Source organism: Ictalurus punctatus, chromosome 7, assembly GCF_001660625.3.
Source record: "Ictalurus punctatus breed USDA103 chromosome 7, Coco_2.0, whole genome shotgun sequence".
Taxonomy (NCBI): Eukaryota; Metazoa; Chordata; class Actinopteri; order Siluriformes; family Ictaluridae; genus Ictalurus; species Ictalurus punctatus.
The window spans coordinates 10,787,587-10,800,099 of NC_030422.2; the positions used below are offsets into that span (position 1 = coordinate 10,787,587).

Below are 12,513 nucleotides of genomic sequence, written 5' to 3' on the forward strand. Positions count from 1 at the left end.
GGAGAAGAAGCGGTGCCATGGCAATATCGCGATGGTAACCAGACTAGACCAATTATCTGTCGCTGTCTGGAAATGGCGTTAACGATTGGCTCGCTGATTTCTCTGCTCCGAATGATTGGAGGGAGTTCATAAACAGTGGCCTCAATCCCAAATGGCTCCGGTCTTTCTATACAAGTACACTACATCGACTATAAAAACAATAGCAATAGCACCCTTTGTAGTGCACTAAATGTCTAAAAGGGACGCGTTCGGGTTTGAGTTTTAACTCATTGGACTTCATTCATTCACTTAAATTTTACTCGTTCCAGGAGCGACAGAGGGCTAGTTTTTAAACTTTTTTTTTTTTTTAATTATTATTAAATTACATTCAGTTAAAAGAATGTTTTATTATCCTAATGTACTTAATCACAGAACTGGATGCTTCGCTATAATATGGTGAGTTTTGTCTTTATTTTCATTTAATTAAAATTAATTTGGCGGATGTTTTTACCTGATTATTAAAATTAAAATGGCGGATGTTTTACTTAAATATTAAAGTTAAATGGCTGCTGTTTGCCTCGTCTTTTTCTTCTTTAAAATGATCAAATAATGGGCTAAAATTAACCTTAACTCTCACTATGTACAGAATGACGTCGTGTGTGTGTGTGTGTGTGTGTGTGTGTGCGCAGGCTGGCAGCCACGAAGGCCAGGAAGATGAACCGGCGAGATCTGCTGAAGGTTAACATTCAGAGCACATGGTGAGAATGTTTTTAGATCTCAGGTAAAACCCAGAATCTCTAACTCATGTAGTTTTAGCACCGCTCTGAGGAACTCTGGATTGTGATTGGTCAGAAGGTGTTGCTGTATAGATGATGTTCACTTGGTGATGGCTGTATTATTGCACGTGTGTTTCCGGGTTTGTGAACGCGCAGCACTGACATCATGAACTACGTGTTGGTGCGAGTTCCTCCTCTGGCTGCAGGTCTTCCGCGGCCTCGCTTCTCCCTCTACCTCTCCTCCCAGCTGCAGTACGGAGTCGTGCTCGTCTTCCACCGCCAGTGCCAGCTGCTGCTAGGTGTGTGTGTGTGTATGGAGAGAAGACTGCACAATACAGTATAGGTTCTTTCTTCCTTCCTTCCTTCCTTTCTTTGTTGTTTTATTTGTTATTATTCCTTTCTTTTTTCAGTCTTTTTCACTCTTTCTGTTTTCCAGTCTAGTTTTTTATTTATTAATTTTCCAATCCTTGCATTTTCTTTTTCTTTCTTTTTTGTTTTATTTTCTGATCCTTATCTTTTCTTTCTTTCTTTCTTTCTTTCTTTCTTTCTTTCTTATCTTTCTTATCTTTTCTTTCTTTCTTTCTTTCTTTCTTTCATACGAGAATGAAGCTTAAGCATTTAGACTCTTGGCGTTATCATTAATGCATTTTTTTCCTGTTACATTTGATTTTAATGGCTTCTTTCTCAGAGGAGATCCAGGAGGCCATTGACAGGCTGCACCGTTACCGTGTACAGTTGCCAATCGACATGCTGCCTGAGGAGATCAGGTCAGAGGTCACATTTTACACTCATCTGTAAATGAAACGAGAAACCACGTGACGGGTGGGACAGAGCTATCAGTTTGTCAGCCTATCAGTTTGTGCATCTTCATTTGTTACAGACAAACGCAAACACTTCCTGATGCGCTCGCGCTTCTGACTGAGTCGGAAGGGGCGCAAGATCCATTCTTTGGATCAATGGAGTTTGGTATGCCCAGTCCGAGGCACCTCATGCAGGTATCTATCCATCTATCTATCCATCCATCCATCTATCCATCTATCCATCCATCCACCTACATATATAATCTTGTTTCCTTGATTGACAGCTGGCTCAGGAAATGGGCGTGGTTACTCCGGAGAGTCTACTGTCTCCACGTTTAGAAGGTGAGTGAGAACAGTATCATTGTACTGTACTGTGTTCTTTCACAAAGAATACACAAAGTGTGGAGGATTTATCTTTTCTCTCTCTCTCTCTCTCTCTCTCCCTCTCTCTCCCTCTCTCTCTCTCTCTCTCTCTCTCGCTCTCTCTCTCTCTCTCTCTCTTGCTGCAGGCATCACAGCAAGTCAGGAGTCTATCACGATGACAGAGCGGGAACCCGTTATCATGCATGAGCCTGAGGTGTCAGTCATTAGAATTTCCATGGCAACTTGCCGTAGCGAAACCATCATAGAAAAATGAAAGGTTGACCTTTTCTCATGACGTCTTTGCAGTTTGAAGGGGCGGAGCTGCAGGAGATTGATATGATCGAAATGCTGCTGGAGCAATCGGATCAGTTCCCAGAGGGTAAGTGCTTTCTGTGTTCCCTTTTTTTGTAGAATGACTGAGTTAAAGGAATAGTTTGAAAAAAAATCTAATCACAACAATATCTGTTGAAGAAATAAAGGACTGAGGAGGTCAGGTAGAGGTCAGGGTATCTTTCTTCCAGGTGAGGAGGAGAGAGAACGTGAGGCAGAACAGGCAAGGCAGCGAGAGAGAAGGGAAAGAGAGGGAGAAAGAGAAGAGGATGTAGAGCAAGAACGAGCAGCGGCAGAAATAGAGAGGACAAGGGATCTGACGGGGTCTACCCTCCTCATGGAGCAGTATGTCAGCATCAAAAAAGCCAAAAGAGCCTTTAGGAGGAAGAGATAATGAGTAAAATTCATATGTTCCAAATTAAATGTGTCAGATTTGAACTCTTCAACCACATCCAGGGCTCAAAGCACTGAAGTAACGAGCAGAGACATCGTGTCAGTGCCTGAGGAGGTGGAACTGCCCGCTGTGATGCCCGAGCCAGATGAGAGAGAGAGGACCCCGGAGCCAGTCCCTATCCCACCGTCCCCACCAAGCCCAGAGAGGAGGGAGCGGCGGAGAGAGAGTCCCCGTCTGGAGGAGGTTTGTAAAATGCAAATCTTACAAAAGTACTGAATTCTGACTGCGCGACAACAGTCCGTGATGTTGTTATATTATTATATACCTCAGTATTGTCAGTAGGTTTTCAATTTCACTTTTAATACTCAGTAGTTTGTTTTGAATTCTGCTCTCAGTGCTTTTTTATTACTTCAGTTTTCAGTGTTTTTAGTCTTATTTTTAGTTTTACTGTCTGTGGTTTCAGGTGTACTATCAGTAGTTTTAATCTTTTTTTTAAAAAAAACAACATTTAGTTTTGAGTAGTTGTCAGTAGTATGTGTTATTTTCAGTGCTTCAGTCAGTAGTTAATGGTATTTTCAGTTTTACAGAAAGTTCTTTGTGTTGTTTCCAGTTTAACAGTCAGTAGTTTGTGTTATTTTTTCAGTATTACAGTCAGTAGTGTGTTTAATTTCAATTTTATGTATACTTTCAGTTACAATTTAATCACAGACAAATTTTAATCCTTCTTTATTAATCTAAATCCAGAACGGTCTTGAGTAGTTTGTTGTTTTTCTTCTTTCTCATCAAGTGTTATAGTCACTGTTATTTTTAGCTTCCTGTTAGTAATTTTAGTGTTTTGTTTGTTTATTTGTTTTTAGCTCATCTGTCAGCAGCCTTACTGTTATGTTCGGTTCATTGTCAGTAGTTTTAGTGTTATTTTTAATTTGACTTTCAGGAGTTTTGGCGTTTGGTGTTTAGTTTTCACCGTCATGCTAGTTTCACTGTCAGTCGTTTTAATGATTAGCTTCATTGACATTCATTTTGTGTGTTTAGATTTGTTGTCAGTGGTTTTAGCATTATTGTCAACTTCCTGTTAGTTGTTTTAGAGTTATCTTCAGTTTTCCTGTCAGTAGTGCAATATGTTATTTCACTGTCAGTAGTTTGTATTATATGTGGTTCCACTGTCAGATGTTCCTCTCTGTTACAGCTTGTTCCGATCCCAGAGGCCCCTGTGGAGAGACAAACGAGGAGGAAGAGGCAGCTGGTGTTTATGGATGAAGACATACAGATATCGCAGGAAGCACTGCAAGCCCAGATTAATGATCCAAGCATTGAAACCAAATCTTTGGTAAGATGCACACACTTGTCTGTCTGTTTGTGAAAGATGAACACTGAAGGTGAGACCCACAAGTGCCTAAATTCATACAGTATATTGTGGATTGTCATGGTCAAGCTGACTTGGAATCAGAGGCTTCGTAAATTATTTACAAATATGCATAAATTTCATACCTTTGTATATACAGTCAGTTTCCATGTCATAATGTTTATGTTCATGGTTACCTAACGTAAAGAAACCGTGAACCTGTTGTGATTTCTCTCACAGACGGATGTTCTGATCAGACCACCTTCTCAAGTGAGCAAACCTAAAGTACTCCTGAGTAACCCCTGCATGAGTGAGTAACCATTCAAACTCTGAATCTGTCATACATATGGCTGAAAGAACATTGAAATAAGACTAAAATTACTGACACCAAAAATGCAGATTTCTGCAGTTATTACAGTATTATTGTTCATTTAACTTTCAGTAGTTCACAAGTTTTATTCTCAGTACTTTCAGTTGCACTGTCCATATTTCATGGGTCTTTGTTCAGTTTTCTTTTCTCGGTAAGTAGATGCTGTTTTTTTTTTTCTCCTTAATTTTTGGTGTCTGTCAGTCATTTCAATTTTACTGTCAGTAATTTGCTTTTTTGTTGTTGTTTTTCTGTAAATACTTTTGATTTCACTGTCAGTAGTTGATGATATTTTTCGGGTTTATAGTCAGTATGTCCGATTTCATCGTTTGTATTTTGTGGGGTTATTTTCAGTTTCATTGTCAGTAGTTTATGGTTTATTTATTTTTCAGTTTTTCTGTTACTACTTTAAAATATTACTGTTTTTTTTGTTTGTTTGTTTGTTTTACTGTTATTTCTTTTCATTTCACTGTCAGTAATTAGTAATTCAGTTTTTTTTGTGTTGTTTTTTCTTCAGTTTTACTTTCAGTAGTTTCAGGTGAACTGTCGGTATTTTGTGTTGTTTTTCTTTTTTCAGTTTTATTGTCAGTACTTTATGTTTATGTTCTTAATTACTTTTCCAGTTTTACTATAAGTATGTTTCATTGTCAGTAGTTTGTGGGACTTTTTAGTTTTACTGTTAGTATTTTCAGCTTCGTTGTCAGTAGTTTGTTTTTTTTATTTTCAATTGTTCTGTCAGTACTTTCAAATATACTGTCAGTAAGTAGTGTTTTTTAGTTTTACTGTTATTTCATTTCATTGTCAGTAATTAGTTAATATTTTTATCAGTCCTTTCAATTCCAGTGTCAGTAGTTTCAGGTGAACTGTGAGTATTTTGTAGTTTTTTTGTTTTGTTTTGTTTTTTCAGTTTTACCATCAATATTTTGTGGGATTATTTTTAGTTTTACTGTCAGTAGTTTCCGTTTCGTGTTCAGTGTTACTTTCAGCATTCCCATTTTCAGCTTTATTTAGTCAGTGGTCTTATTTTCAATTTTACTGTAATTCATTTTAATCTTGAGGCTTGTAGTCTATGATCTTACTAACGCTGAAGTTTTTGTCGTCTTCACCCAGGCCTTCCCGCTGATATTCTGGAGTTGTGGAAGCAGGGCGCAGTCATCCATCACATCCGTCGATCCAAACGCCACAGGGAGGTTGAAGACGAGGATCTGGAGGCCGTACGAGAAAGGGAGAGAGGAAGAGAGGAGCAAGAAGAGGGAGAGCTCAGAGAGGTAAGAGAGTCTATAAAGGAGGGGGAGGGGGGTGATTCCAAAAGTCCATTACCAAAAACTGTTACTGTTTCATTATATACCAAAAGACTAACACATGATTTAATCATTCTTTAAGAACATAAATCCAAAACAGTCTTTCACTGTCAGTCAGTAGTTTGTAATTTTTAGCTCAACAGTCAGTACTCTGTGTTCCTTTCTGTTTAATAGTAGCTTGAGTTATTTTTTAGTTTTACAGTTTAGTTTTGAAGTAAACGTTAACTTCAGTTTTAGAGTCAGTAGTTTGTGTTAATTTTAGTTTCAGAGTGAGTAGTTTGTGGTGATATTAAGTTCACAGTCAGTAGTTTGTGTTAACATACAGTTTATCCATTAGTAGTTTGTGCTATTTTCAGCATTACAGTCAGTAGTTAGTGGTATTTCCAGTTTAACAGTCAGTAGTTAATGATATTTTTACTGATGAATACTGACAGAATGACAAACTCTACACTGACTCAACAGTCATGCAGTATTTTATATTTTATCATGTAAAAGTGCTACTTCTGTTATTTTGCTTCTGCCCTTAACTTTGCAGATACCCACAGAGATAGTGGAGTCAGGCGTCTCACGATACGATACACCAGGTTAGATATTGGCACTCTCACACTTTAGACACATGGAAGACACAAGTTGCGGTCAAAAAGTCTGAGTACATTATCAAGGACTGTTTTGATTTCACCAATTGAACATGTGGCATTGCCCGATGTCTGTTGTCTGAGCTGGATATTCAGATATATTTCTATTTCCAGTTTCTTCTCTGGTGATGGAGGTAACAGACAAAGAAATCTCGCCTGTGGAGACTCCCGAGACTCGTCGGTGAGAGGCGAGAGATTATAATGTAGCACATTTTAACCATATTTGCAGTTCTCCCCAATGCACATGCAGACATTTTACTGACAGTCCAGGTTTTTTGGTGCATTTTTTTATGACTGTAGGTCTCCTGTTCCCGTGTCCGTGTGTGGTTTGGAGGACATTCCCGAGGAGAGGGTCCCTGAATTGGAGGATGTCATGATGGATGTTGATCCTCTCAGGTAGTGCATACTGTGCGCATACTAACAAAAATGCAACATTGCCCAGAATATTTTTTTTTTTGCTACAGGAAAAAAACTGTGACTTGTTCAGAAAGTTGTTTGTGTTATTTCCAGTCAGTAGCTTGTGTTATTTTTTAGTTTTACAGTAAGTGGTTTATGTTCATTTCAGTTTTATAGTCAGTAGTTTGGGTTAATTTGTTTCATGGTCAGTAGTTTGTGCTCTTTTTAGCTTTACAGTCAGTAGTTTGTTGCTTTCTGTTTCAGAGACAGTAAATTATGCTATTTTCAGTATTACAGTCTGTAGTTAATGGTATTTTCAGTTATACAGAAAGTTGTTTGTGTTATTTCTGGTTTAATAGTCAGTAGTTTGTATTATTTTCAGTATTAGCCAGTAGTGTGTTATTTTCAGATTTAGAGTAATTAGTTTGTTACTTTCATTTTAAGAAACAGTAGTTTGTGTTACTTACAGTTTAACCATTAGTAGTTTGTGTTATTTTCAGTATTGCAGTCAGTAGTAAATGGTATTTTCAATTTTACAGAAAGTTGTGTTATTTCCAGGTTTAAGTGTCAGTAGTTCGTGTTACTTACAGAAAATAAAAATCACTGACTTGTACACTCTTCTGTGTGTTGTGTTTTCACAGGCGAATGGCTGCTATTGGGGAGGATGAAGTGACGTTTCACTCCCTACTGCCCCCTAGAGTCAGGCGCAGAACCATCGCTCAGGCTTTCTGGAGGCTGCTGGGTAATAAGAGTGCATATGCGATCTCTCTCTTTCTCTCTCTCTCTCTTTCTCTCCTGTCTATCACAGTGACCACGATATTTAAAAAGATGATTAATGTTTGTGGTTAATTTTGATCAAACTTGCATGTTATCAGAGCGGATTGACATGAAAGAGGTCGCTGTGCGACAGGACGAGCCGTATGGTGACATCATCATCATCTCTGTGATACAGCAGCCCCATCTGATCGAGACACCACTGGCATGACTGCTTTTTCATTTTCATGCCAGTCTTTTTCTTTTTAAATTTTTTTTTTTCTTTAAATGAGTTGAAACGTAGGTTGTTAAAGTTCATGAAGAATTCTTTTAACATTTCAAACACTATTAAGTTATCGACTTTAAAAGGAAGACATTATATAACAATATGTTGTTAACCCTGAAAGTATTTATTTATTGAAATCGAGTTCTGCTTAATAATTGAGTCTCGTCACTTTAAAACGTTTTTATTGAATGTTGGTTGCGAAACTTTTGAAATGTTATCATTGTTCGAATGATTTATTATGATATTTGTATACCGTGTTTTAAAAACCAAAAAAACATTTTATGAGGTTATTTCACAGTTTTAATTTCATGTATTTTGATGCTGTCATTACTGTGGGTTTTTTTTTTTTAGTTTTCATTTTATGACATCTGAAAGCAGCATTTTAGTATTTGTGAATTATTTAACAACGTGATTTGTTACTGATTAATCAATACAATCAATTACAACAGCACAAATAAGCTTGACATGGGTTAAGAACATGTCTGTTTTATTATGTTGGAGGCATTAAAGAGTTTGAGTGGCTGTGGAGAATGAAATATTTTATTTTGGCTGTTGATAAATAAATAATATGAATAAAATCTTTACAAAATGACACCAGTAAAATTTCAAACACCAGTAGAACTGCGCTAAGTCCCTTGATATGATGGGCGTATTCATAAGACATTTGTACATTGCTCGAACACATCATAAGGTATTTCTGAATGTTTAAATCAACTTTCATGACATTTTCTAATTTGCATGACATTAATATGAACTACTGTATCATTCGTTGTCCATTTACCTCAACAAAGCATGTGATGGGAAAAAGCCCAACAATATTTACATTTACCTTTATTTACAAGTAACAAAATTTGAGTACATATTTGTTAATATATGAATAGGGACAAAAATAACCCCAAAATAAGATACGGAAAATTTCCAGTAAATTTGGCCTTACTTTTCGGATTGTTTACTTTTTTTTCTTTCTTTGTTTTGTAGCTGATTTGTTATGTTGAAGTGCATTTTCCTTTATTCCATTAAAAAAAAAAAAAAACTATGGAGGTGTAAACTTTTACACGCAACTGTAAAGTGTTACTGGGATTCTTTAGAGTACTCACCCATACAAAATAATACAATAATAATAAATATATTTGGCACAAAGTAATAGGTACGAACAGCAGGGCAGAAAAACAAGATGTTACATTACAAACAAAAATATTTGAAGAAAAAAAAAACCTAGAAATATCATTCACTGCTACATCTGATATTAATTGAACTTTATTTACAAAATACTAGTTATGCACCAACCCATGTTTGCACATAAAACACTTTTGCTATCAATATGTTCTAGTTACTGACTTTAGAGTAATCTATTGTTCAGGTCTGAAGAAAACAAAAAAACAAAATGATCATAATTACTATAGATTTCCTCCAACAACATTATTTAACAGACATATTTTAGTAAAGTGTCAGGCCACCATGAGCAGCTAGGGATCGATTCTACAAGTCTCTCTAATGGTATTCATTGGCTATTGAAAGGATAGCGTGCCATTCTTCCAAAAGATATTCCCTCAGTTAGTGTTTTTATTATGGCAGTGTAGGATTGTATGTCTACAATTACTGACTATATCCCATTTGTTGTAGCCGAAAATACTAGCCCTCGTTCACTGTATCCATCAATAGATAAGATATTATTTGGGTAGTGGTTTGTTTACTTTTACGGCAGACGCCCTTATCCAGAGCAACATACATTCATCTTGTTAGACAACTGAGCAGTTGAGTGTTAAGGGCCTGGCTCAAGGATCCAGCAGTGGCAGTGTAGTGGTGTTAGGATTTGAACTCACAACCTTCTGATTAGTAGTCCAACAGCTTAACCACTGAGCTACCACTTCCGAGAACTTGGTTCATTCTCGGGACAGCAGTGAAGCCGACATGGTAGTGCGTGTGGTCCTGATACAAATGGATCAGCTCCAGAAGTGCACTGACTACCTTATTATATGAGAGGTTTCACTCCAGGAAAACTGATTCATTTTAAGCATCAAGTAGAACAGAAAAAGATGACATCCTCCTAGCCATAGCAAAAACTATATAAATGACAGCAAGTTTCAGGACTACAGAGTCAGTTAAATAAAAAAGGAAAATGAATTTGTGATTCAGTTACCAGTGACATTTTGTTCGGTCTTACATTCTACATATAATATCAGTCACTGTAAGAGTAAAAACGTTGAGAACACCAATAATTTTCATCCCAAACAACTCTAGCTGGTTTGGTTCCTATGATATCTCACCATAAGCATTTTTTAGCAGTCTGGTCTTAGGAACCACAGGAACCACTTTAATATGAATATCTTGACAACGGCGTATCCTCCAAGAGATCATCCTGTGGGAAATAATATCAAAGACTGTAACAAAAAATTTTTTTTTTTTTTTTAAAAAGCTGTACTTATACTATACTTAGTAATGCCAATTTGGTAATGTATTAGTAGACATTTTATCCAAGGTGAAAGTAGTGAATTTCACATAAATATTTATTGCCTAGGATAATAAAAGTGCAAATAAATAAACTACCAATATTTAAAAAAAAAAAAAAAAAAAAAAATCTACTTCCCACCATTCAGCAGAACTGATGAAGAACTTCATCATGCCACTTCTCTGGAGAACTCATTCAACACATGAAACGTTGCTGTGGCTCTAAAAGGCCATCATTATCTGCTTTTGTTTCTGACAAGACTCGGTCTTGTAGGTATCTCCTTTAGAAGAAAACCAGGAGGATCTGGTTATTTGTTACCATAGGGGCACTCAATACTTGTTCAAGACGGGACTACTGCAAATCGTTCCTCGAGAATATTTCCCAGCACACCATCAGACGACCTTTGCAACTGATACAGAATGCAGCCACATGCTTTGTTTTCGACCTTGCCTAGTTCTCCCACATTATCCCACTGCTGTATTCCTTCCACTGGCTTCCTGTAGTGGTTGGCATCAGATTTTTTTCTTTTAAAACAACGATGTTTGTCTACAAAGTCAAACACAGAGCAGGCCCATCATAGCTGAAGATACTCATCAAATCATCCAGTCACAAGCCCGACTTGACTTGACCCCCCATCCCTCAAGATACAAAGATGGATCAAGTCTCTTCTATGTACTGGCACCAAGATGGAGGAATTAATTTCTCAAGGCCATCCTGGGACAAAGCATGAAGACCCACCTCTTTAATGAAAACATCTTGACATGTACTGTTTTTATACATGCACTAGTTCCCACAGTAACTCCTCTCCAGCAGGGTATTCTTAAATCTTAGCCTATTTGTACTAGTCTGAGGATAAGTTTTTTTATGGCGAGTACAAAGCACCTCTGTATAAGAACTTCTGAAATTCAAATTCTGAAATTGTAAATGTAAACTACAGAGAAATATCTTCTCCACTCATCTTTGCCTTAACTTATTACATGTGCTTAGCAACTAATTGGACTGCTATAATTTGGTGAAAGCATTGTAGTGGAGGCTCACCATGGGAAGATCTTGCAGTCTGTGGAATTCAGGATGGCTGCTTTGTTGGCGAAATTTGAGGAAGAGCATGATGGAGAGCAGAGCGGTGCTAATGATGAAGATGGAGATCAGGCCAGCAAGCAAAGGATCCAACGGAGAAGGAGAAGGCACTTTGTCTGAGTCTGAATTGGTGGAAAAACAAACAGCATGGTGTGTGATGCACGCAATAGAGAATACTCAACTACAGCACCGGGATTATGACTCCACCCACGTACCTTCATCTCCCACGTCTAGTTCTGATGGTCCATCCTGGTTGTCTTTGCCTAAAGAAGCAGATCCAGTGATCAAGTCTTTTAGAGTAGAAGCTGGAACAGAAGGTGGAGCTAAAGATACTGTTGGGATCGTCTCAGAGGTGGTGGATTGAGAAGAGTTTTGATGTTCTTCGCTGAGATTGGTAGATGAAAGGATGGATGATCCTGGTGTAATGGTGGTGCTCCTCAGTGGAATGATCGATGAAGTGATATCTATTAGAGCCAAATGAAGGAGAAAAGAGAACAGACTTGGAACAAGGAATGAGTTTTGAATATGATTAGGAGATGGGAAAGAAACTATGATGGAACTATGGGAGACACAATGAAGAGATACAATGTTCTCCAGTCATGGAGATAACAAAATGAATATAATGTCCTGGAAATATTAGTGAGGTCCTGGAAAATTGCACAGTTATGTTTATTTTGCGAAAAGAATCCCACTTTTTGCTAAAAGGACCTGACCGAAATGTTACATAGCTGGATTTATTTTTAACTTTATTTGGGATTTTTATGGGCTTGCACCTATTCTGCATGGTTCTTTAACTGGCTGGTGTGTTAAACTAATTGAAATATATCCACTCTTTAAAACATTTCACAAGACACCAAAAATCACAATGTGACTATAGCTTTTATCCTATACGGACGACATGACTTTATTTCTAGCTAGATTGGCAATATCAATATTTTTTTCCATCCTTTTGCTCCTGAGAATCTTCCAGATAAATCACTTACTTTTATGGCCAACCGCAGGCTATATGCACTCTAACCGCACATTATAATTGTACTTTTTATGTTCACCTAAGTGTTTAATACATTTTAAACAGTTATCCATGACTTCCTGTTTCAACTGGGTATAAACATGAGGTGACACAGTGGCCAAATTCCCAGTCATTCATCAACATGGGGAAGATTAGAGAACATACCAATGAAAACTCAGTTAGGCCTGAACAGAAAAGAGGACTCTTCAACTTTTCCTATGACTGATGAGTAAAAGATTTATACCTTGTGTTGCAT

General features: G+C 37.3%; 2 protein-coding genes across 7 annotated transcripts in view; one reads left to right on the plus strand and one right to left on the minus strand.

The window, feature by feature from the left end:
- Positions 1-233: 233 nt before the first annotated feature.
- LOC108267662 (meiotic recombination protein REC8 homolog) lies at positions 234-8,776 on the plus strand. Its single transcript, XM_017471952.3, has 18 exons — positions 234-435; positions 669-737; positions 912-1,054; positions 1,444-1,522; positions 1,636-1,750; positions 1,840-1,897; positions 2,065-2,132; positions 2,225-2,297; positions 2,440-2,593; positions 2,705-2,885; positions 3,829-3,969; positions 4,225-4,294; positions 5,462-5,619; positions 6,188-6,236; positions 6,402-6,468; positions 6,588-6,683; positions 7,325-7,425; positions 7,559-8,776. Exons 1-18 carry the CDS (start codon positions 380-382, stop codon positions 7,666-7,668), a joined length of 1,788 nt encoding a protein of 595 aa, XP_017327441.1. The 5' UTR covers positions 234-379; the 3' UTR covers positions 7,669-8,776.
- si:ch73-344o19.1 (uncharacterized) overlaps positions 8,241-12,513 on the minus strand; it is a 7,112-nt gene continuing 2,839 nt past the window's right edge. For 3 of the 6 annotated variants that reach the window (XM_053681227.1, XM_053681225.1, XM_053681224.1), the window contains 4 exons: positions 12,502-12,513; positions 11,464-11,712; positions 11,210-11,370; positions 10,458-10,717 (listed from right to left, as the gene is read on the minus strand). The exon at positions 12,502-12,513 is cut by the window's right edge and continues 159 nt beyond it. In XM_053681227.1, the coding sequence (XP_053537202.1) occupies positions 10,622-10,717; positions 11,210-11,370; positions 11,464-11,712; positions 12,502-12,513 (518 nt within the window). In that variant the 3' untranslated portion in view covers positions 10,458-10,621. The other 3 variants (XM_017471954.3, XM_053681226.1, XM_047156695.2) reach the window with 3 other exon arrangements.

Coding starts and splice junctions, on each gene's coding strand:
- LOC108267662 (XM_017471952.3), top strand. CDS start 380: ATGTTTTATTATCCTAATGTACTTAATCACAGAACTGGATGCTTCGCT. Junction 738..911: donor GTTAACATTCAGAGCACATG/GTGAGAATGTTT, acceptor GTGAACGCGCAG/CACTGACATCATGAACTACG. Junction 3,970..4,224: donor GCATTGAAACCAAATCTTTG/GTAAGATGCACA, acceptor TTTCTCTCACAG/ACGGATGTTCTGATCAGACC.